At 43.7% G+C, this 26,237-nt stretch overlaps 1 protein-coding gene across 2 annotated transcripts in view; it reads right to left on the reverse strand.

Annotated features, from left to right (window-relative positions):
• Positions 1–324: 324 nt before the first annotated feature.
• OPHN1 (oligophrenin 1) overlaps positions 325–26,237 on the reverse strand; it is a 125,996-nt gene continuing 100,083 nt past the window's right edge. For both annotated transcript variants that reach the window (XM_033137449.1, XM_033137450.1), the window contains 6 exons: positions 24,938–25,085; positions 16,755–17,069; positions 8,746–8,872; positions 5,330–5,380; positions 2,627–2,679; positions 325–1,429 (listed from right to left, as the gene is read on the reverse strand). In XM_033137449.1, the coding sequence (XP_032993340.1) occupies positions 2,637–2,679; positions 5,330–5,380; positions 8,746–8,872; positions 16,755–17,069; positions 24,938–25,085 (684 nt within the window). In that variant the 3' untranslated portion in view covers positions 325–1,429; positions 2,627–2,636. The remainder of the gene's footprint in view (positions 1,430–2,626; positions 2,680–5,329; positions 5,381–8,745; positions 8,873–16,754; positions 17,070–24,937; positions 25,086–26,237) is intronic.

The following is a 26,237-nucleotide window of genomic DNA, read 5'->3' on the forward strand; positions in this document are numbered from 1 at the left end:
AAGGCCATAGGATGTCAATTTAATCAACCAAAAGACTGGTTAAAAAGGAACGTTTTTGCCTGGCACCGAAAGGTATATAATGAAGGCGCCAGGCAAAGTTCCCTGGGGAGAGCATTCCACAAATGGTGAGCCACTGCAGAGAAGGCCCGTACTTGTGTTGCCACCCTCCGGACAGCTTTCTTGCTGTTGTGTCCTTCAACCACATTTTGAAGATCCTTCAGCCCTAAGAAAGGCTGTGTTTGAAAAAAAGGCAGAGTTGTCGGCAGTGTTTGGGTGCCCAGGGTGTTTTTATTTTGTTTTTAGGAAGTAAGGGAAGCCAGAGAGTGGTTTTTATATATTTTTTACAGGAGACATGTGAATCGGCAAAGATTCTAACATTCAATATAAACTGAGTTTTGATTATTATTTAAACAAAGAAAAGATGTTGCTTGGTCTGCCTTGATACTTTGTGCTTTGGTCCTCAGAAACCTTTGTGTGTTGTGATGGGAAGCCAGTTCTTCAAAGCCACAGAATCCGAAGGAGTGCTTTTGACCACACTCCTGAGAAACACAAGACATAGGACGGAGAACCATGGTGCATTCCCAGAACCAGGAAAATGAACATCTCTGCTGAAATGTTGAAAGTACCTCTACCTCCTCCCCAGGAGACCAGAGTTAGAGAGGCACGTCGATGATGAAGTTGGTGTCTGCTCCGGGGTGGAATGAAAACTGTACAGGGTGGTCCTGTCTCCTTCCAATGCACAATGGCAGGGGGCTGCTTTCCACCTGGGGAGGCCAAGCAGAAGATGCAGAGGCAGCATAACCACCAAAATTACTCTCTGCTCCACTGCAGAAAATCAAAAGGTTCATTCTTCAGTGCTTTGCTGTGGGGGGAGAACCCCCGCTTGGAAATGTCTTCGCATTCCTGAAAAGGATTTAGAAAGGAGCGTCCATCTCCCCACACCCCGTCCCCCACAATGCACAGAGTGATTTGTCTTAAGACAGCCAGTGCGTTAAAAACTGGTGCTCCCCCATAGCCCTGTACATAAATCTTGGGGTGGGACCACCTTGCCACATTAAAGGGATGTGGAACAGGGTGGATAAAACTGTTCGCACACACACACACCCCAACTCTCTTCCTTGGCCAGCTGTGGCATTCCAACTTCTCCCAAACATCCCAAAGGGAAACAAACAAGTGTTCTTGGATACAGGAAAGAGTAGAAACATGGAGGAAGCAAGAAAGAAGGAAAGGAAAGGAGGAGCTACTTTCGGAAACCGATGGCAAGATGGACTTATTCTCTTAGGAAACTATTCAGAACGGTATGCTTCAACGACGAGATCTTGGAAGGAGAGCTGATCTACGCAGCAAGACTCACAAACCAGGAGAGGGAGAACTGGAGGAGGGGCTGTGGCAAATCTCTCTGGAACCAGCCAGGATCAGACATACAAGTCTTGGGGGGGGGGGGGGGGGGGGAGAGAGAGAGAGAGAGAGAGAGAGAGAGAGAGAGAGAGAGAGAGAGAGAGAGAGAGAGAGAGAGAGAGTTAGTTAGTTCAAACTGCATAACAATATAACTGTGATTTCTGCACTGCAGGGGATTGGAATCCCTTCCACCTCTACAATTCAAGGAATCTATGAACACCACCAAGAATGTCGTGCAATGCAGCAAAGGGGCTTGCCAATGTGCTGGCTGTGGGTGTACCTGCCTCAAAGACGTCTTCCATGGTTCCCTCCCCCCAAACACACACTGCCTCTCTCTCCACTGAAATCAGGCCAAAAGAAAGCATTTTTCATAATATTAAAATTATTCATCACTTTTTTATCCACTGGCAACTCAAAGCAGCTTATAAAAAAGGTCAAATACACTCATATATTAAAACCGGGGGGAAATATTTCTCCCATTTGGATGAAGGCATTATTGTAAGATTCTGTCACTTGGATCAGAACCAGGATATCTATATGGGAAAATGGGTGTGAGATTCAGATCAGAGAATAACCAAGTTATAAGTTTATAATCGATGGTAAGATCATAATAGCTAAAAAAAAATGGGGCGGGGGGGGGAGCATATCTCCTACTATGTCTGAATGGACTGAGAAAAATTGGTCCATAGTGATTGGTGATTAAACCAACATTACAATTCTTACATGTAAACCAGCCTAACAAGTATATGGGAAATAATGGTATTTTAGTACTATTTTTGTAATGTTTTGCAACAAGAAGTTCAACGATAATGTCAAACCTGATGGTGCTTTCAAACTTCTGTAACAATACCAGTAATTCTTTATGTGTGTATTTTATCTTTGGTTTATTTCGTTTGTTAATAAATAATTTTGAATGAGGAGAGCAAAACAAAAATCAAACCCACTCTAAAAGACCCTAGACCATTAAAAGCCAGAGACCTGGTTAAAAGGGAGTGTTATTGTCTGACACCTGAATGCTGCATTGCAGTTACAGAGTCTCCCTGGATGGCTTTGGTGCCCATGGACTCAAAAGGATTGCTGGCCCCCCCATGTGGACATGCTGGGACTGTACCACTTTAGGACGCAGCTGAGAGGGAATCATCATACCTACAAACACCCCCAGAACTCAGGATTCCATTGAACAATTGCCTGCTTCTTCTAAGCCCCCCATCCTGCCCCCCCAGCTTACCATTAATCCTTCAGGTCTCATCACTGGGGAGCCTGCCTTGTGGTGATGAAGAGCTGCAAAAGGAAGCATGGAAGTGAGTGAGCAAGCAAGCGAGCAAGCATTATTTGCCTTTGTATCCCACGTTTTCTATACGAGGTGCTCCAGATGGCGTACATAGTTCTCCTCTCCCCCAGTTTATCCACATAACAACCCTGTGAGGTAGGTTGGGCTAAGAGATATAGTGACTGGCCCCCAAGGTCACCTAGTGAGCTTCATGGCCGAGCAGGGATTTGAACCCTTGTCTCCCAAGTACCAGTCCGACACTCTAACCCCTACACAATCACTGATTCTCATACAAATAAATAAACTAAAACTTGCTCATTCACAATGTAACCCTAAACCTTGGGTAAAGCCAGCTAGGAGGCAGGGCAAGTGAAGGAGATGGAACTAAATCCCATCGGCTGGTGCAAAAAAAAAGAGTTAGAACAGCACAGTGAAGTTAGGATAGCAGAGTAGCACCATTGCAGCATTGGTGACTTTAAGGCTGCACCCACACAGTGGTTTATTTTGTAGTTTTCATTACTACATCGTTAAGTGTTAATTTCTGCATTATACTGGAGCTTTCGCGGGACATAAAAGCCACTTCTGGAAATATAGCAGAATACAGCAAAAGTTTAATGCTCATTTCCGCATTATTTGCTGCAAGGAAAAATAAGTGTGCAAATAACATGGGAATATCACTAACCTTGCTAATTCTGCTATATTTTCAGAAGTCCAGGGTATGCCCTCACAGACTGCCCGAACCATTATAATATCCTAGCTCAGTCACTGAGGTTGTCTGCAGGAGCATCACTGCTAATTTCCTGAGTTGGTGAGGTTCATTTCACGACTATGAGAAACCGAGCATTTAGTATCATTGGCCAAGTTCTCTGGAATTCTCTGCTACTGGAGATTCATCAGGCACCTTCTGTGCCGACGTTTAAACAGCTGCCAAAAACGTTTATGTTCTGTGGGCCAATAAGAATGTATCCTTCCACCATGATTAACTGTTGTCTGTTTCTAACTTTTTTTTTAAAAAGAATAACTTTTTATATTTTTATTGCTCTATACTGCTTATTTATGACAAAGCAGCATTCCAATGTTTCTTATAAATAAGTGGCTTTTGTGCCGTGCAAAAGCTCAAGCACAATGTGGAAATTAACAGTTAGCGAAGTCGTGAAAATGGAATAAACTGCTATGTGGATGCAGCCTAAGCCAGAGTATATGCTACTTCATCATGGCAGCTACCCCGTCTGGCAAGCCAGAACATGGAACCCTGAAGCAACCCTAACATCTGCTGTGCTTGGCACCAACAGACTCTTGGGCTCTTGAGACGTCTATTATTAGGACCCACTTTAATTCTGTGATTCTAAGTTGCCTTAAGCTGTTTCTTGCATAGTGTTTTAACGTTACAACTTGCCCTGTGACTTTAGGGTGAAGGGTGGGTTAATAATAATATTAGTATTAGGAATCTGCAAGGCAGCCAATGACTAGATAGCTCCTCCTGAATCGCAGAACAAGAATTTGTACATTGGTGCCTAAGAGTGATAGCTGCCTCAAGTGGTTTCAGAGGAAAGGTAGGGTAAAAAAAAAATATTTAGAGGAAGGAGGGAATATATTATGTGCTAAAACAACAACATCGAAACACCCCAAATCCCTAACCTTTGTCCTGGAACTACACAAGCAGGTTCCACAAACAACCCAGGCTGCATTCCAATGGTATATCTTTAGGATCCCCATAATTTATTCTTATTTATTACAATTATATCCCATCTTTCCTCAAGGAAAGGGTCTCACCTCCCCATTTGTTCTTCACAGCAACCTTGAAAGTGAATGATTGGCTCAGGGTCACCCAAATGAGTTTCATGGCCAAGTGGGGTTGTTCTTCTTTAGCGATCACTCACAGCTGAGTAATATTGTCTTCTATGAACATGGTCTTAGCAGTGAGTCTGTAAGTGACTGTGGAGGCCAATCCTTCCATAGTGGGGACATAGGTTTCAGGGCAGGAGGAGCTGATCACGTTGAGAGGATTTGCCAAACATGTCATCCTCTTAGCTCATTTCTCCCTTTCGATCACTTTCCTACCTGGGCAGTTATCTTTCCACAAGGGCCGACATCAATGCCAAAATCTTGATCAAAGTGCAGGGAAACCAAAATTCTTGTTTTCATAGCTATTGTACTACCAACTTAACTGTATGCTTGTGAAACATGGAACACTTACAAACACCATCTCCAACTCCTCAAAAGATTCTGTCAACTGTGTCTGCAAAAATTTTTATGTATCACTTGGGAAGACAGGCAAACTAATGCCAGTGTACTGGAAGAAGCAAAGACCGCCAGTATCGAAGCAATGATTCTTCAACATCAACTTTGTTGGATGGTCATGTTGTTCGGATGCCTGATTACTGTCTTCTAAAGCAACTACTCTATTCCCAACTTTTTAATTATTTGCCACACTTAAATCCCACCTTTACTCCAAGGAACATACGTGGTTCTCCCCCTCCCCATTTAAAAGTAGGTTAGTCTGAGAGAGGCAACAGCTGGTCCAAGGTCACCCAAATGAGATTCATGACAGAGTAGGGATTCTGAACTCTGCTCTCCCAGGTCCCTAGTCCGACACTATAACCACTCTGACCACTCTGTGATGGGATGTTACCTACTGCAAGTCTGAATGAACTGCCTTACCTCCCTCTCCTGAAGGAAGCTGTCTCAAAAAACTTTGTCCTGGAGGCCACCCTGCAGAAGGAACCAGCACAGAACATTCATTTTCATTTCATTTGATGAAGCAACAGATCTTTAGGCAAACACTCTCAAGTTAAGTTAAGTTAGGTAAATGGGAAAGGTCAGGAAAGAACCATGGTTGGCCAATACAGTCCCCACTAATACTACTGAGCTTGAGTGGCCTCTCTGCATGGAAGAAAATGGGGCCACTAATAGAATCATAGAATTGTGGAGTTGGAATGGACCTCAAATGCCATCTAGTCCAACCCCCTGCAATGCAGGAATCTCAACTAAGGCATCCATGACTGATGGCCATCCACACTCTGCTTTAAAACTTCCAAAAGCTATCATCTCCCGAAGAAGTTCCTTCTACTGTAAAACAGCTTTTAATATCCCTCCCATATCCTTCACCCCCCCCAAATGCTTCTTTCATCTTAATCCTAGGAGAGGAAGGCTATTGTTTCAAGGACTCACCTGAAAACCAGCAAAAAATTACCTTTGAGTGAAGAGAGGCAGATTTAGATTCACTCTCAAAGTCCATAGGAGCACACAAAGTGGAGAGGAGTGTGCAGGTTAGCTTGGTGTAAGCCTGTTTTTCTGATTTTATTTTTGAATAAGGGCAAGCTTCTAGCCTGATGATTGCAAAGACCAGCTTGAAAAGGGGGTGGGTGATACCTGCCAAAGTGTGGGAAGCTTGTTGGGTAGTCAAATAAGATTGAAGCCCCTGCAACGCCACACTTCTCCACAGAACTAGCAAAACAATTATGCTCTATTGATACACATGTTTATGGTGAATTGTTTTCCTTGGTGCAGAATCTGAATTGCCAAGGCACAGATCTAGGGTCGCCATATTTTGAAGAGCAAAAAAGAGGACATGTTTGCCGACTTCTTCTTTTAACTACGGATTGCTAGGGCAACCCATGAAAAAGAGGACATGTCCTTGAAAAAGAGGACATATGGCAACCCTAATAGATATGTGCGTGTGTGCATGCTCCCTGAGTGTGCTGCCTAGCTTTGTGGATATGTGACATACGTGCAAAGGACACATGCAGGATGCACACACTAAGGACCCTCAGGGGATTCGCAGGTCTGCCACTGACATGCAGAGAGACTGAAACGGAACAACGGGTATCAGTTTGCAAACCATCTTTGCCTTGATTTGCAGTATGCAAAGTATGTCACTTGTGTTACAGTCAGAGAGGCAGCGTAAATGCAGAAGCAGAAGGCGATGAGCTAGTCAGACAGCTGTCAACATCATTCCTCAACCTCTCATAAGGAATGGCAGATTATTCACTCTTTGGAACATCTCTCCCCCCCTCCCCCCAAGACATGTTACAGCAAGGTTAGCTGCCAAACCCACTGCACCTTTCTTGAGTGGCAGGTGTATATGTATGTATTTATGATGTCTGTATGTAATTTTCCTTCAGAGCTATTTCTGAGAAAGGTTTTAGTTTGCTTTTCTTACTAAACTAAGAATGGGGTGGTCCAATAACCAAGAGCCCAGTATAATTTATGTGCATTTAACTTAGGAAATGCTCAGGGGAATGTAAGTTCAGTGGTTAATATACATAACCGACCACTATGCACATTCACAAGGCCTCATGAAGAACATGGACATAATTCTTTCAGGAAGAGGGAATTTTGCACATTTCCTGCTCAGCAGACACACTCTCCAAAAGGCCTTAGGGAATATATCAACTGAATTTTGTATGTTTTCCAGCCACTACGCATAATCCCCAACATCTAAATCAGTACGTGCATTTCTACACTCTCTGGTCAACATGCCTGTTGGAGTTTATGCATAGCAACTGGAGGATGTACAAAATCCAGTCAATATATGTACATTTTCCCCAAAGCATGTTGGAGATTATGCATATTGACTGGAAAATGTACATAACTCCCTCTTCCATGAGGTCAGGTGTAAGGTCCTTGGAGGTTGCTCATGAGAAACCAGGCAAAACTCCAGCCGTTTCTTTAGCAGTTTTATTGTGCATACTATGTACAGTGCAGAGCTAAAAAGTTCATGTCTGTATCAACTGTTTGCAGAATCTGGGAGTGGTCCCTTCCGGTTTTGACCCCAACATAAGAGTTTTGGTATACGAAATATCCACATCCCTTCTTTTCGTTTCACCCCTCTGCATACTTGGGGCAACGGAAATAGCGTGTCTTCCTCCTAGCCCACTGAGTGAGAGGAGTGCAGGGTCTCTCCAACATCCCCAGAGCCTCGGCTCACCAGCTCCCGAGCTGCCTGCCCCTCAGCCCCAATGGAGACCTCGCTGCTCCCTCCACTGGATGAGGAGGTGCTACTGGTCAGGTGGGGCTGAGGCTCTCTGTAGCATCCTGAGAGCCCTTCCACCACCCTGTGCTGAGCCGGGGACAGTTCCCTGACATCAGGTGAATTTGCACAGTGGCCAGTTGCTATGCACATTAACTGCTCGATTTGCAGTACAATTGCAATTTATGTGGGGTTCAGTTCAAAGGGTTCCATGTGCACAGGAAAATCGTGTATACCCAAACCCTTGGAGCTACCCCACATCTAGCAAAGAGAGGGGGGGGAGAGAGAGAAACCCCAATACTCCCTCAGCTCATGCACTGAGGAGGCTCATGCCGCCCCCAAGCAAAGCAGAGAGCTTCAAAGCCCTTTATGTTCCAGGTAACCCCAAGCAGACACAACACAAAAAGAGTTTTTAAGCTCTCTGCTTTGTTTGGTATTTAACTTGCACAATTTCAAAAAGCTGGCCCTCAACCATCTGTGGTTGAAATTGCAAATATGATGCAACTGTACACCAGTAAGGTGCATTCTGGGACGCGGGTGGTGCTGTGGGTTAAACCACAGAGCCTAGGGCTTGCCGATCAAAAGGTTGGCGGTTCAAATCCCCGCAACGGGGTGAGCTTCTGTTGTTCGGTCCCTGCTCCTGCCAGCCTAGCAGTTTGAAAGCACGCAGTGCAAGTAGATAAATAGGTACCGCTCCGGCGGGAAGGTAAATGGTGTTTCCGTGCGCTACTCTGGTTCGCCAGAAGCGGCTTAGTCATGCTGGCAACGTGACCTGGAAGCTGTACGCCGGCTCCCTCGGCCAGTAAGGCGAGATGAGCGCCACAACCCCAGAGTCATTCGCGACTGGACCTAATGGTCAGGGGTCCCTTTACCTTTACCCCCAAATCCCCTGGAAATCATCCGTGACTGGACCTAATGGTCAAGGGTCCCTTTACCTTTACAGGTGCATTCATGTGCATAAGGGGGAAGAGGAAAGGAAGCCTGAAGTTTATACCAGGAAGGTTTCTGAGGATATACTGAGACTTTTGCTTTGTTATTCCTATGCCTTCTGGAGCATCCTGCCAGGCCATTTATCTCCTTCAATGTGTCTTGCTTTGCTACTCACACAGAGGCGGCCTCCGCCTTATGAGCTGCCGGGGCTTTGCATGGAGGATCCGGTGGTCTCACTGGAGGACGTGTTATCACCGGCTTCTCTCCAGGTGATCGTGCTTTAGCAAAGCCTTCGTATTCACCTGAGTAGGAAAGTAACAAAGCACCGTTAATCATGAAAGGGAATAATGATGCTCAATCCACATTTGTAAGAAATCAATATTTTAGTGTGGAGGCACCCACACTTCAGAACTCCCTGCCTACTGATATCAGACAAGTGCCTTCAATGTACTCTTTTTTGGCATCTGCTAAAAGCATTCTTGTTCAGACAAGCCTATCCAGATATTTAGAAGATGAATTAATTACTAGTTTATTTTTTTTAACGTTTTGCTTTTACTAATAACTTCTTTCTTTCTTTCTTTCTGGTTTTCTACAATCAAGCGGTATATCAATTTCATGAAGTCAATCCAATCAATCAATCAATCAATCAATCAACAAATGAAGTTACTGTAGAGTTTAGCTGAATCATCCAAGTTCCTAAGCTGGATGTGGCAACAGTACTAGGAATGGAAATGCAAAACACAGTACAGATTTAAAGTATAGACTGGTTCATTTAAGCCTCTACACATTAGCTTTCTAAGCTGTGTGTCACGACATGTTAGTGTGTCGGCTGCAGTGTGTAGGTGTGTCATGCGAACGCTCCCCATGCTTTTCCCAGGGCTGGAAAGGGGCTAGCTTAACCTCCAGTTTGCTAGGAAAACTGAATGATTGTGTCACAAATGATGCAAAACTGAATTACTGTGTTGCAAAATGATGCATGCCTAAAAAGTGTGTTGCCAAGATGAAAAATTTGGAAAGCTCTGCTCTACATAATGGACAAGTCTGCATTCATTTCAATAACCTGAGCAAGTTTCTAATTAGGAAACAAAAAAGCACAACACCATTACAGAATCTTGTTATAAACTATTGTGTTGTTTTGTACAAATTGTCCCACTCATAGATGGCCAAGTGACATAATGAAGTCTGCACCATTTGGCATGTAATATCTTTCTTCGTAATTACTGGCTACATGCCATCACAATCCTGTTGAAAATGCTTCCCCTTCTCCATCCTCCTTATAAGAAAAACTCTGGCACACGTTTTCTACTACAGTCGTACCTTGGAAGTTGAACAGAAACCATTCCAGAAGTCCGTTCCAAAACATTTGGAAACCAAAGTGTGGCTTCTGATTGGCTGTCAAAAGCTCCTGCAGCCAATCAGAAGCCATAGAAGCCCCGTTGGACATTCAGCTTCCAGGTTTGTGGTATTTGGGAGCCAAAATGTTCAAGAACTAAGCTGTTTGAAAACCAAGGTACGACTGTACATCTTGATTAAAAAGCCAAGATCAAGGGAAGTGTTGCATTGCTCTATTCTGCCTTGGTCAGACCCCACCTGGGGTCTGTTTTGGGCATCACAATTTAAGAAAAATATTGACAAGCTGGAAGGTGTGCAGAGGAGGGCGACCAAGATGATCAAGGGTCTGGAATCCAAGCCTGATGAGGGATGGTTGATGGACCTGGGTATGTTTAGCCTGGAGAAGAGGAGACTGAGAAGAGATATGAGAGCCACTTTCAAATATCTGAAGGGCTGTCCCACGGAGCCAGCTTGTTTTCTGCTGCTCCAGAGAGGAGGATCAGTACCAATGAATACACAGTAAAATAATGAAGATTCTGACTAAACATCAGAAAGTATTTTGTTATGGTAAGAGCTGTTCAGCTGTGGAACGAACTCCCTCAGAAGGTGGTAGACATTCCATTGGAGGTTTTTAAGCAGAGGTTGGATGGTCTTCTGTTGAAGATTCTTTAGCTGTGATTCCTGCATTGCTTGGACTAGATGACTCTTAGCATCCCTTCCAACTCTACAATTCTATGAAAACGAGTTTGCTTCAATATCAATGTTTGCTGACCATCCCAACTGGCAGATCTAAAGTTAAAGTTGGTTAATAAATTATTGTCTTCACTAAGCACAACAGCGTTTTGAAAAACAACAACTGGGCTCTTCTAAATTCAATTGGATTAATCGGACTTCAAACCTCACAAGGCAGTTCATCAGCTGACAGGCCACTCAACAAAGAAGGGAACACTTCAAAAGGGGACATCTTAAATGGACGCTTGAAGTGGTTTATCCTCAAGCTTGAAAAGAGACAAGATCCCATGTCTAATTTATGATGCAGTGTGAACTGGTATTGGTTTACGAACAAAATATCATTTATTATACACAAGGATGACACAAAACGGTCCCAAAACACACACAGAATCACAGAACTTTGCGCTGGAAGGGGTTCAAAGGCTTATCTAATTCAAACTCTTGCAATGCAGGAATCACATGAACGTTTATTTGGCTTGAGTTACAGCTCACCCCATGGTGAGAGCTTGAGGTTATTAACAGAAGCATTATCCTAATGCCATTATACAAAATCTATGGTGTGGCCGCATTTGGAGTACTCTACATTGTTTGGGTCACCTCACCTCAAAAAGGACATTGTAGAGTTGGAAAAGGTTCGGAAAAGGTGCAACCAGAATGATCAAGGGTATGGAGAGACTCCCCTAGGAAGAAAGGCTGCATCGTTTGGGGCTTTTTAGTTTGGAGAACAGGCAAGGGAGAGACAAGATGATATATTGTAGAAGTTTATGAAGTTATGCATGGGCTGAAAAAAGTAGAGAGAGGAAAGTTTATTTCCCTCTCTCATAAGACTAGAACTCATAGACATCCAATGAAGCTGAAGTTTGGAGGATGCAGGACACATAAAAGAAATGACATGCAGTGCATGCAGGGCCAAGTTAAACTATGGAACTCGCTTCCACAGGAGGCAGTGATGGCCAACAACTTAGATGGCTTTAAAAGAGGATTAGGCAAATTCATGGAGGAGGAGAGGGCTAGCAATGGCCAGGATGGCTATCCTCTGCCTCCACAGTTGGAAGCAGCAATCCTTCTGAATTCCAGGTGCTGGAAGACACAGGAGGGAACAGTGTTGCTCTTACTATTGGGAACTGCTTAATCACTGTGAGAATGGGATCCTGGGCTAGATGGGCTGCTGGCGTGATCCAGCAGACTCTTCTGATGTGCTTTTGTACAACAAATGAAAGATGAAAAAACTGATTATGATTTCATCTAAATCCATTTGTGATCTGGAGAGAGCAATACAGCAGGATAATGCTAAATATGATTGGTTTGACTAGCAAGAGGAATGGCCCCAAACGTTTAAGTCATCCTTCAGCCTGTCTGGATTGAGAATGGGTACAACCTCAATCTTCAAGGTTTAAAGATGACATCAGTTTATAACAGTGACCTTCTCCAGGCTGCTATGTCTCAAAGGAGATTGCACAGAAGCAATATTTGTATCTGTCTTCTGTGTGAAAGATGTAGGGACCATTCCTGCACCTGAACAAAATTTCACAGGAAGGAGTCTGAGGAACTGATGCCAACAGCGATGAAAAGAGGCGGAATTTTTAAACCTTGTTGACAGATTAAAAACTGACAAATCTCTGGGGACAAATGGCATCAACCTGAGAGTTTTGAAAAGAACTCAATGTGAAACTGGTGGTCTTCTAACAAAAACATATGACTTGTTCATAAGATCATACCTGAAAGCGGCAAGTGTATTTTTTTAATTTTTTTTAAATGCAAGACTGCAGGTTCTTCACCTTTTCACTAAACATTGGATTAGCACTGTGTGCAAATGCAGCCCAAAGGTGGTGGTTTTTGTTTGTGTGTTGTTTAAAAACACGCAGTTCTACACCTTAAGCATATTAGAAAAATAAGTGCACGCAGATGCCTAAAATATCTTCCCCGCTCTCCCTTCTACACCAACAGCTCAGAGGCAGTGTGTGGTGCGGATTTTAAGTATCTCATTGCCTCTTTTATGCCCCAGCAGAGTCAGGGGAGATGGGGTTATCCAAGAACTCCCGCATTGCCAAAACAAATTAAAGAACCCCCTAGCTTCTCCTGACTACCATTCCGAAGGGTGAGGGCATGAGACCTGCACCAGAAGAGAAATGAAAAAATTATCCAATGCAAGAAGAGCATTTTGAAATTTTAAATAGGTATATAATCTAAGGTGTTGTCACTAGCACAAGAACTGAAAAGGCAGATGTTGAATAATTCACTTCCGGATTTGGAAGTTGCAAGACTTTTCGAAGCTGAGATTTGTAAACAAAAAAAAAATAGATTTCAGTTAAATGAACCCCAGATTTTCCAGCACCATATTCATCACATCCTGCTTTGCAAGTTCAGGATGCTGTAAATTGGTAGAAAAATCATTTTTTACATTAAAAAATAAGCAGATGAACAAGCAAAACTAACTGAAACTTTATTTGCTTTGTCAATTTTTAAGTGAGGGCAAAGATCAGGAAAGCTGAGCTATGATCACACTTTTTCACTTTTGAGACTGCTTTACTTCTATGCTATAATAATACTTTGAAGCAAAGAATGGCAGCTGCGAAGAATGATGCATTTATATCCTGTATATCTAAAACAACGTTCTCAGTTACTTGGTCTCCATTTGTTAAATATGTTTTGGACAACAGGGATCAGCCCCACTTATGTTCTAGAATTATACCTAAACGATTTTTGAACCCTAGCTTAAAATCTATGTATTATCTTCTTTCATGATTGTTTGGATTTCCTCTTTTTTCTGTGTATCCCCAAGGACTAAATTCATAGTTAAGCCCTGTCCTATGCAACTTGCTTGTTACCGTGTAATTTTTGTTTACTTGAAAAAAAAACTCAATTTAAAAATAAAAGGAAGAAGTGGAAACCAGTGTGGTGAATTTCCAGCACAGGTTTGAGAAATACTGAGTAAAGTTCAGAAGACTGTGTGTGAGGCTTTGTATGTCAAAGGGAGTCCCAGCTCAAAATGTCACCTGGGAACTTTTGAGAGAAAAAGTTCAGGGTGGGACAGTGGTTTGGCTCCTCTTTGGTTCTTAACAAGCAAGGACAACATGCAATCTACGGGCCACAATCCTGCTTCTTAACCTTCCATCGAAAGAAAAATCATACTGAATCACAGAATAATAGGAATGTAGAGTTGAAATGGACCCCCCAGGGTCATCTCCTGCAACCCCCTGAAATGCAGGAATCACAACTGAAGAACCCCTGACAGGTGTCTTTGAAAACCTTCAAGGAAGGAGCCATCAGGATTCAGCATACCACCCAGGTAAAGGTAAAGGAAGACCTGACCATTAGGTCCAGTCGTAGATGACTCTGGGGTTGCGGCGCTCATCTTGCTTTATTGGCCGAGGGAGCCGGTGTACAGCTTCCGGGTCATGTGGCCAGCATGACTAAGCCGCTTCTGGCGAACCAGAGCAGCACACGGAAACGCCGTTTACCTTCCCACCAGAGCGGTATCTATTTATCTACTTGCACTTTGACGTGCTTTTGAACTGCTAGGTTGGCAGGAGATACCACCCAGGAAGACATACCAATAAAATATATGGTAAATGTTATTAAGCACTGTTCCATTTGAAAGGGAAAATGCTAATAATCATGTCTCCATAGAGAACTCTTTCTTTTACCAGAAAAAAATACACTTGCACAAAAAGTCATGGGGGGGTCAACAATCCCCCACCATGTAAGGCAACACAAAAGTGATATGGGCTCTAACTGGTTGCACAGGTTTTTTTTTTTTAAAAAAAACACATATTGTGTCATTAACCTAATATAATTATAACAGTGCAATTATGTTGAGTCGTAAATTACCTGTAACACCAAATCTCACAGACCTTGAAACTAAGGAGGGAAAGATCATTTCATTTCGCCTGTATTTTTAATCTAATTTGCACCTCTTGGACTAATATGCAGAACAGAACACAATTGCACTTCTCCTATTTTAAAATAAATATTAGCTTAATGCAGAAACTGGACGGAAGGGACTTACAATTCCATGTGAATTCAGTAAGAGATGATAAATAGCATGACCTGTCAAGCTCTGCTTGCAACTGCAGAACACGCTCCTCAAGCAACTTACTACAACAGTTTAATTCCATTTGATGTGGGGTTGTGACAGTCTGCATTATGCCCTGAGTTCCTTATAATCCTTGGGTTCCTGTATCTGTGAAGGGTATGAGAGCAAGCTAACCAAACCAGCACCTTTGTCTGGTCAACAGTTGTAGCCAGCTAGTTAAGCACCATGAACAGCATCCCAAAAGGATGAGCTACGACTAACGGATGGTGCCCTTTAGGCTAAAGGGTGAGCCTTTCCTACACGCATGCACGTGCGCACACACAAACACACTCACACACACCAGCTGTCAGGTAGGAGAGAACAAAAGCCAGCATAGTTTGTGTGAGCTGAGCTTGAACCTGGAGAAACATAGCTCCGTGCTGGATCCAAAGCTGTGACTAATGGAGAGGAAAGATCTGTTGGGGTGTTAATGCTGAGAGCCGTTCCATCTTAGGCTCAGGTTGCAAATACGTGTAAATAAAACTGCATATCCATCACTGTTTCTGCTGACCCACATTCTAAGGAAACCGAACTCTGAGAAAGCGCCTGGGACTCCTGGAATCTCTCACCACTCAGAGAGTAGGGTGGCATGTAACCAATTTTTTATTAATTTTAACACAATAAAATATGCAAAAGCCAGCAACAAGAGGAAAAGAGGAAACACAGCAAAAGTTCCTTTGCTGTGTACAGATTGCAATAGTCAGAAAGGGCAGGAATAAATAATAAAAGTTACTTAGAAAGAGGAACATATTTCAGTGCCACTCATCTCTCACTCTGGTGGCCTGGCGTGCGAGCCAAGCATCAAACTGGGGGCTTTTTTTCTTTTAAAAAATGCCACTGACATTGTGCCCTCAAAACTTTCTGCAAATCTGCTTCAGGGAGGAAAAAGGTCCTGTAAAGGTCCTTAACACGAGATTGCCGTTAAGTCCAGCCACCTCCGGGTTGCTTACAAACGTATGCAGCTGCAACTTGGGTCACAGTAACCCCAAAAACTTAGTTAGCAAGTTCTGCACAACATTATTATTATTATTATTATTATTATTATTATTATTATTATTTATTGAATTTATATACCACCCTATACCCAGAGGTCTCAGGACGGCTCACAGAATAAAATCAAAATATAAAGCAACAAAATACATTATCAAAATAAAACAACCCAATAACACCCCCCCCCCAAAAAAAAAACATTTTAAAAGGGTATAGGATGTCAATCAAATCAACCAAAGGCCTGGTTTAAAAGGAACGTTTTTGCATGACGCCAAAAGGTGTATAATGAATGCACCAGGCAAACTTCCCTGGGGGAGAGCATTCCACAGACGGGGAGGCACTGCAGAAAAGGCCCGTTCTCGTGTTGCCACCCTCTGCACCTCTCAAGGAGGAGGCACATAAAGAAGGGCCTCAGAAGATGATAGGTTCATATGGAAAGAGGCGGTCCTTGAGGTATTGCAGTCCTGAGAATCAGTTTCTTCCAAAAGTGCCTGGATCTGGTCTGCAACCACTCGCTCCAGAACCATGCTCAGGAAAGGGAAATTAGCAACTGGCCGGTAGTTAGTTAGGTTTTCCCAATCTGGGGAATGTTTCTTAAGGAGTGGTTTTGCCACTGCCTCCTTCAAACTGGCTTGGACCACCCCTCCTGTAAAGAGGCATTGATCACCTCCCTGGTCCAGCCAGTTGTTCCCTCCCTGCTGGCTTTTATCAGCCAAGAGGGGCAAGGGTCTAGAGCGCAAGTGGTTGCCCTGACTGATCCGAGCACCTTGTCCACATCCTCGAGCCTTACCAACTGAGACTCATCCAACACAACAGGACTAGACTGTGCTCTGGACACCCCATGAGATTCATCTGCTATAACAGCAGAGTCAAGATCTTGGTGAATACAAGCAATTTTATCCTCAAAATGCTTTGCAAACAAATCACAAATCCCTTGCTACGCCACTGCAATGGAGGCAGCAAAGTATGCCTTCTTTGCTGTATTGACATCAGGCAGGTACATTCACTTCTGCAGCAGAAGAAGATGACAGGTGACAAAGAACACGTGGACTCACCTTCCTTGCAGCCTGGCCCTAGTCTGGGAGCAGGCCTCTTAGCGTGCAGTGTGGAGGCCTTCAGGGACTCTGTCACAGGCATGATGCCATTCGCTGCTTTGCTGGGGGGCTTCTGCCCGCTGTCCTGGAGCCTGGAGACCAGTCTCCCCACATCCACATCTGCACACTGCTCCGACCTGCTTTCTGCGCTGGGCCTTCTGGTATCAGCCTCCCCTGGCCTCTGCAAGGGCAGTCTACTGCGCTGGAGTGGCCTGGGGGCCTCTGTGCAGCCAGGAAGCATTGTGCCGTTGAGGTTGTGGAAGCCGCCATCCTCTGCTAAAGGGGACCCAAACAATGACCACATTTATTGAACTTGTTTAAAGGATTTGTTTCGACAGACGAAAGCAATATATTGGCATGTGATTTCTTGAGGGAGCAGCCATATCTCGGTGGAAGAGCATCTGCCTGGCAAGCAGAAGCTCCCAGGTTTCAACCCCAATGGCATTGCCAGGTAGGGCAGAAATCCTGGATAGTCACTGTCAGTCAGTGTGGACAACACTGAGCTGGATGGGCCCATTGGTCTGACTATGCAAATCAGCCCGTGACTCAGAACCATGAAGACTGGACTATTACTTTATTTTTAGTGGATGAGCTGTATCCCAGTGGCAGAGTGCCTGCTTCAAATGCAAAATGCCACAGGTTGTATCCCAAATGGCATCTCCAAGGTAGGCTGGGAGAGACACATCCCACCACCAACTGAAAGCTAAAGGAGCTGCTGCTAGTCAGTGTAGACAACACTGACTGAGGTGCACCCAATGGCCTGACTCAGTATAGGGCAGCTTCCTATGTTGAGTGTCACTGTGCTGTGTTCACATTGTGTGTCTGTTGCTTTTCAGGATTACAATACAAGAGCAATAAATTCCACAACAGGCGAAAGGCAAATATATATTATGTATTTTAATTAGAATGCTAAACTCATTTAATTGATTCCACCAGAAATTCAAACGGGCAAGAACAAAGTGTAACAGAGAACACTGTCTTGGAACTTTGTGTTCCAATGATGTGTAAACAAGCTTCGGCCTTCAAGAAATCCATTTGGGTCCCTTTTCTGCATTATTTATTTTATCCCATGTTATGTTTTGCTAGGAATGCTGTGACCCAGATGTATGTATGCTATCTGAAGAAGTGTGCATGCACACAAAAGCTTATGCCCAGAACAAACTTGCTTGGTCTCTAAGGTGCTACTGAGCAATTTTTTTATTATTATTTCAATAGGCACCGAAAGCTTAGAATTGGAAGCGTCTGGTTTTTATTGCCTATATTGCTAATTCCGTTGTGAGATGGGCTTGGGACAGTGAAAGGGTATTATTTTTTGGCTTTCCCTTTTCAAAAAATATTTAAAACCTTTTTTTTTAAATCACCAAGGAGACAGAGCTCCAGAATACTGCTGACAGTATCCTTAAAAAATGATTTTTAAAAAAACGATTTCCTTTAATTTTACATAGATGAACATAGCACAATGTATTTCATACACTTCCAATATCTGATGGGCTGGAATTCTCAGAGGAATAGCTGTACCATTTACATAGTGATAAAGGTTTGAAGGAACACTGTCTATGTCTGAGTAAGACTAAGGCTGATGTATGGAATGCCCAATGTTTACGTGAGCTGGCATCTGTAAGATGGAAAAAGTGGTTGAGACTACTGTTGAGGTAATGGAAAAGTGTCTCCTTAAGTGTTAAGTTAAAAGGGTAATCTCTGATAAATGTATATGCATAATGTAATAATAATAATTTCATTATTTATACCCAGCCACTCTGGGCGGCTTATAATGTGTAATAACTGTGCAGACTCTTAATGAAGCAAAATATAAAGTTATTTGTCTTAAGAGCGTTCAGAAAAACTACCGGTATATATGATCTTGATATAGTCTATGTGCATCTCTTGACTCCCCCCGCCCCGCCCCGCCCCGCACCCACCCAATTACATTGGGAGCATCAGGAAATAAAATATCATTCTCATGGGTCATTTTGCTTTATGGATTTTGGTCTCTGTTTATTTGCAAAGTCCTACCTGGAGAATGGACATGGTGGCATGGGAGATTTCCCACAACAAAAGGAAGCCACACGGTTTATCAAATCTGTCTCCCTTTCATTTTGCCTTCTACAGCATGCTTGTAGATGGACAACGCTATGTCCCACATTTTGCTATGTCACCCATCTTTTGTAGGAGAGACCCCTTTTCAGTGATCCACAAGTTCTGCAGCCAAAATCAAGGCTGGCAGCTGTTTATATTGGATACTTTGGTTATTATCCCTTCTGATGAAGAGCAAAGCTAAGGCAGGGGTCATATGAGCTAGGTGACTGGTAATGACCCCTACCTCGAGGAAGACCACTTCCCCAAATGGTTGCATGACAGGGCAGTTCCAACACCATGATCCTAAAGCATCACAGCCCCTCCGCCACAAGAGTGAGCTTTCTTTTGTTACATAGGATAGTCTAAGTGTCCTGAAGGCCTCTCTATTGACTACATGGGACAGACAGTGAGGTATTATCAACTGAGCACAGGGACCAGAGGTAGATTTCAAGGGGGAAGGGGGTCTCTGACATAACACAGTCCCTGAGTGGTTTAGGGCGTTATAAACCAAAATAAAGGCCCAGCAGCACATTGGTCTCTAGTGCATCGCATGATGAAAAGTTGCCCTACCTACCAACAAGCTTAAGAGATAGACACAAGCCATTTCCTAGTTGCAGAAAACATCTGGCAGAAATCATGGCTGTGTGTTCTCAACTGAGTCCAGAAAGTCAAGCTCACAGTGACAAGGGGGGGAGTGAGGAAATGTTACAGCATCAGGGACTTTTTCTTTTAGAGAAAAGGTGACAAAGAAGCGACATGACAAAAGTTTATACAATAATGCATGGGGTGGGGAAAGTGGTTAAGGGAAAGCCCCTCTCCCCACCACAACACAAGATCTCGTGGACATCTTATAAAGCTGAATGTTGGAAGGCTCAGGAAGAATAATGCATGGTTATACTATGGAGCCGGCTCCCCCAGGAAGCAGTGATGGCCACCAACCTAGATGGCTTTAAAAAGAGGACTGGGCAAATTTGTGGAGAAGGAGGTGCTTATTAATTGCTATTAGCCACGATGACTATGCTCTGCCTCTGTCGTCAGAGGCAGTGGTGCTTCTGAAACCCAGTTGCTGAAAACTGCAGGAGGGGAGTTTGTCATGTGCTTGAATGCTGCTTGCGGATTTCCCACAGGCACTTGGTTGGCCCCTGTGAGAACAGGATGTTGTACTAGATGGGTCACTCACTGACTGAGTAGGCTGTTCTTATAACGTTCCATGTAGAAGCTCCTAGTACTGTTGCTAGCCTTCAATGTGATTGTTCTCCTTAATTCACAGGTGGCATTAAGTTTCAGCCTGGTCGGCCTGATTTTCTCCAATGTGGAGATCATTTCTCAGTTACGCAGCTGACAATCTTCAGTTATTTATGAAGTGTGCTCCATGGGAATAAAACTTGGTGCCTTCACCATGGCTCAGAGATTGCATTTCAGGAGGAATTAATGGCTGTCACCAAGTTCTGGCCTGCTACATACAGTGTGTCCCTGGTAATGCTTAGCAAAAATGCAACCAGCAGTCTATGAAATGGGAGCAGCGAGTTTGGGAACTGGAGTGCCAAAATGTCATATACCACATAATCTTTAGCTAAATGTTACCAGGGAAACACTGGAGGAGATGCAAGTTAAGTGACAGCTGCACAATTCTATGTACTTTGGGCCACGGTTATATCACACTGGAACTCGTGGGCATCCAACAAAGCTGAATGTGGGAAGATTCAGGGGCAGAGAAGAAAGAAAGAAGTACGTCTGCATGCAGCGCACAGTTAAAGTATGGTACTCACTCCCACAGGAGTATGGAAAACTCACTCCCACAAGAGGCAGCAATGGCCACCAAGTTGAATGGCTTTAAAAGTGGACTGGATAAATTCGCAGAGGAAAGGGCTATCAATGGCAACTAGCCATGATGGGGGCTATGCTCTGCCTCCATGGTTGGAGGTAGCAATGCCTCTGAATAGCAGTTGCTGGAAGCAGCAGCAGCAGGAGGAGGAGAGAGGGCTCTTGTGCTCAGGTCGTGCTTGTGGGTTTCCCTTGGTTGGCCACTGGGTTCTTGGTCTGATCCAACAGGCCTTTCTAATGTGCTTATCACAACTTTTGGCCTTTCTTAGGAAAAGAAAATATATCAATATACATACGCTCAGTCATTACTACATGGAGATAGGATAGGAAGCTGGACAATGAAGGAATAGATTTACTCATTCAGCAAAATTGTATGTGACAGTCCTTCCTGGACTAAATAACTCCAAACTGCTTGCAAAAATTCCTACGTACGGAAAGCCAGTGTTATCGTAAAAGAGCGTTCAACTAGAAAGCTTCTCCAGGAAGCTAAGTTTCTATGTGCAAGATTTTATTCCTCCCTCTGAAGTCCATGAGAATTTTGTTGACTGTGTGGCTAAAAAGAGGCTTTTGTATAAATACCACAATAAACATTAGAACTAGGACTGAATTAACAAAAAATTAAGTATTGAAATCTTAACCTGCTGCTAACTATTTTACCACCGCTTCTGAATCCATCATGTTCAAATAGAATTATTGCAATAATGAATTCTCCAACTGCTTCATCAACCTTTTCAATAACCTAATTTTTGCCTGCTCGTTTTAATTCTTGGCCTTCAGCTATGTGATGCAACACTGCCACTGTACCATCAATTTTTTATTTTATTTTTTGAGAGAGATGATGTTTCCACAAACATCCACATTGGCCCTTCTGCTGCGCCCCTCTTAACATGTAGCAAAACTCAAATGGAGTTCTGTTGCCACATTCACAGGACTCTATGATCAAAGGCTAAAATGTCATGCTTGAGTAGCCATCACCACCCATGTGGCCTGCCACTGCTCAGTGGAAGAGCATCTGACTTGCAAGTGGAAGGTTCTAGGGTTCAATCCCCACTGGCATTCCCAGGTAGGGCTGGGGGAGTCTACTGTCTGAAGTCCTGGAGAGCCACTGCTGCAGGTCAGCGTAAAAAATACCGAACAGGGGCCAATGTCCTGACCCAGTATAATGCAGTTTTGGGACCAAGTATAGCAACCAACATTTCATGTTCACTAGTGTTTCAGTTAACCAAATTTAGCAGTGTTAACCTACACTTTGTAACCATGGTTAGGTTTGCAAACCATGGTTGGGTTCGGGGCTGACTTCTGATTAGTGAAAACGACAGTGCACATGAACCACACTTGGTTTTGAAATGATAAGGGAAAGCAGAAAGGTCCATGCAAAAACTGGAGGGCAGAACATAGCCACTGTGGCTAGTAGCTATCAATAGCCCTCTCCTCCTCCATGAATTTGCCCAATCCTCTTTTAAAGCCATCCAAGTTGGTGGCCATCACTGCCTGCTGTGGCAGCGAGTTCCATGGTTCCAACACTATGCTGCTTGAAGGAGTACTTTCTTTTACCTCTCCTGGATCTTACACAAAGCACTCCATAATATATCAGAGGGCATGGTCCCTGTCCCAAGAGACTTCCAGTCTGAAAAAAATGATACAAAAAAGGGAACAGAGGGGGCAGGGACCATAAAAGGGAGGTAGGGCCAAAGAAGGGTAAGAATATGCAGTCATTTCATTTGCATGTACTTGGGCTTGGTGGTTATGGGGACTCTTTGTTCTAAAAGGGATCCGTGGATAATATTTTGACAACAACCCTGAAATATGCAGCACCCACCCGTGTGGGACAGAGGTCAGCAGGCTGCACCAGTGTCCTGGCAAACCCTGGAGCTGCTTGCTGGCTTGATAGAATGTGATTGGTTTTTTGGAATGTCTGCAACTGTTTTTAAAATGCATTTATTGCTGCTGTTGATGTTTTGCTGGACTGTTCTCCCCTTCTGGGACGAAGGGTGGGGTGATCAACTGAATACATAACAAGGAGAAGAATTAACCAGTGCTCCCTTAACAGGCACGATGGCGCACCAAAGTTAAAAACAAAATTCAGGAAAGGGAGAAGAAAAGATGAGCTCGCCTTATCCGTCCCCACCAATACACTTTGCAAAATTGGCAGATAATAGGAGTACTCTGGTCGGGAGATAAGGCCTTGCCAAGATCCTCCAAAACCTTTCATTTGATGCAAAAAAGTGGGAGGGGGGACCCAAAGTGCACATCCATCTGTGACAAGAGGGTGGCCACTGGTGCTTTTTCAGGCTATGACTCATTCTATTGCTCTGAATCTCCCTGGGTTGCCGACCAATTAGGCTCTCACAGTGGTTTGCCCTCCGGGTGGCAAACTGATCAGTGATTTAGTAGAAGCACCAGCCATCGTTTTTGCATGACGCACACAGTGGCACAAAGCCGCAGTGCTTGTTAACAAGCCATCTTGGCACTTTGGACCCATTTACTGAATGGAATCACTTTGCACCTCTGGATTTGCAAAGCTGCTGATTCTCGGACAAGGCATACTTAACTGAGAGCTCGGAATCACCAAGATGCAAGGGAGAGGCACATCTCAGTGTTTTCCCAGCCAAGATCCAAAGAGTTGCTGGGATTGACTTAAGTTGATTCAGAAAAGGGCAGCCGAAATTATCAATGGGATGAAGTGACTCCCCTATGAATAAAGTCTGAAGCATTTGGGGCTTTTCATTTTAGAGAAAAGGCAAGTAAAATGGAAGGCATGATAGAAGTTTATAAAATTATGCATGGCCTGGAGAAAGTGGATAGAGAAAAGTCCCCCTCTGCTCATAATGCAAACTCATTGACATCCGAATAAACTGAATGCTGGAAGATTCAGGACAGCTAAAAGAAAAGGCCTTCTTCATGGAGCACAGAGTTAAACTATGTTACTGTCAGGAGCAAGCCAGCAGTAAATCACACCAACCAAGTTGGAGACAACTCTTTATGAGCAAAAACAGGATCAGCACAGCAACTGTTCTACAGTAGAAACAAACAAACAAACAAAAAATCCTTCCAGTAGCACCTTAGAGACCAACTAAGTTTGTTCTTGGTATGAGCTTTTGTGTGCATGCACAATTCTTCAGATACACTAAAATAGAAGTCACCAGACCCTTATATATAGTGAGAGAGTGGAGAGGGGTATTACTCTGAAGGGTAGTGGGAATGGGTGATTGGCTGATAGGTGTGGAAAACCTGTTGACGACTGTTAACGACTGCAATTGGTCTTACAGGAAAAGGCAAGGGGTGAGATGGCTAAAGATAGCTTTGTCATGTATAATGAGATAAGAATCCCATGTATCTATTCAGACTAGGTCTCTCCATGGTTTTAAGTTTAGTAATAAGTTGCAATTCAGCAACTTCTCTTTCCAGAAATTTCTGAAATTCTTTTGTAATAAGACAGGTACTTTGAGATCTTGTATAGAATGTCCTGGGAGATTGAAGTGTTCTCCTACTGGTTTCTCTGTCTTGTGATTCCTGATGTCAGATTTATGTCCATTTATCCTTTGGCATAGTGTTTGGCCTGTTTGTCCAATATAGAGAGCTGAAGGGCACTGTTGGCATTTGATGGCATACACAATGTTAGAAGATGAAGAATTAAATAGTACTGAGATGGTATGCAATGCATCTGAATCCCAGCTGCTGGAAACATCAGGAGGGGAGTGTGCTTTTGTGCCCAAATCCTTTTCCCAGGGGGCATATGATTCGCCACTGTGAGAACAGGAAGCTAGACTAGATGGGCCATTGGTCTGATCCAGCAGCCTCTTCTTAGGTTCTTATGTTTCAGAGCAAGAATTTCTTGTAGTTAATAGACTAATAGGCTAAACCCATTGCAGATTGTTGTTGTTGTTGTTTTAAAAATGACAGAAAACCACTAGCAAGTTAAAACAAAACAACAAAAGATATTTGCAGGTATTTGAGGCTTTGGTGGGCTCCAAGGAAATTTTAAGGGCAGTCCATCAAAGGTACATATGGGGGGGGCAGCTATAGTCTGTGTGGGGATAATGCTTCCTGATTCAGAGTATTATGGGATGTGTAGTCCTCATGCATGCAATATTTTTTTACAGCAAATAGTGCGAGGGGGTTTTACCCTTGTGAAGCAGCAGCTGCTGTTGCTCTCTGAACAAAATGAACAAGTGAGCTCCAGTGCAGCCCCACATGAAAGGATGGAGACTGAGGAAGCAGTTACCAGGATCAGCCCCACTCACCTTCACTTTCTTCCACGGAGCCTCCAAAGAAGACAGGCCTCTCCCGCAGAGGGCGCTTGGAGATGGTGATGGGTTTGTGCCGTCGAGTGGCTACCCGGGGAGGAGGCACTGGGGGTGCAGCATTGTCCTCGGGAGGCCCGGAATATATCTGAGGGGGGAGGCAGGAATATAGCAGATATTAATATTATGCAGCTTTAAGCAACTGGATGCATAAAAACCGACTCCTTTTCTTGGAATAAAACATTGCCAGGACCCATGAGCATTGTTCAGAACTTTACTTGAAGAACGTTCTTCAAAAGAGAACAAAAAATAAATAAACAGTGATACATCCAAATAATTCTATACAGTATCATGAGCATGACCAGCACAGGCTCAGCATCTTATAAGAGATTACTTCTTCCAGAAATTTAAACTGTGTCTCGCTCCTATTCCAGCCTGCATTAGCCTGTGTCCTGCATCTACCACCACCAATTTTAGACATGAACCTGCTGTAGGACGCAGCTGTACTCTATTTAGCAAGCCAGAAGCTCAATGAATTCCTGCAGCAAACGTCTCCCTATATCCTTTCCTCTTGTAGGCAGTGGGTTCAAGCCACCCAGTGACTATAGCTGGGATACCGAGGAAGAAACACGGTGTTGTGTCAGGGTTAGACTAGGACCTGGGAGACCAGAGTTTAAATCTCCACTCAGCCAGGAAGCCCACTGGGCCAGTCACTGCCACTGAGGAGAGGGAGAAAGATGCAAGACACCTTGAGCTCCTTGGAGAAACAAGGTAGGATATAAATGTGATGCGATAAAAAATAAACAAAACAAAACACAAAATGGAAGGACTAGGAACCCGCATTCTGCTACAGCTAGCAATAACTAATTCTTAACACCCACCAGTTAATGGGGAGCCTCTTGAAAATGTGTTGGCCAGTCACAGACATGAATCTTCCTTGTCTCCACACACAGTAATTTACAGTCTCTCTGATTGTGCCAACAGGAGACAAAGGATCAACAAAAGCAACCACAGATGCAGCAGGAGGCTGGTAAAAAAAAATTGCTCAATTCTGCAATAGTTCAGTTGTAGTTCATCTTAATTTGGCTACTGCAATTTTCGCATGTAGTAGCTAATTTACATTTTCCTACTCCAAGATTCATTTGGCGTGTGTAATGCGCCATTGAGTTCTCTTTTTGAGATTATTCAACTCATACCTTCCATAATCCAAAATGCATTCCCTTTCAGTTCCATAAACTCAACCTCAGTGCCCCCTACCCTATGACAAGCAATATTCTGAATACGAGTTTTCACAGCCCAC

The sequence above is a fragment of the Lacerta agilis genome, chromosome Z, assembly GCF_009819535.1.
Source record: "Lacerta agilis isolate rLacAgi1 chromosome Z, rLacAgi1.pri, whole genome shotgun sequence".
Classification (NCBI taxonomy): domain Eukaryota; kingdom Metazoa; phylum Chordata; class Lepidosauria; order Squamata; family Lacertidae; genus Lacerta; species Lacerta agilis.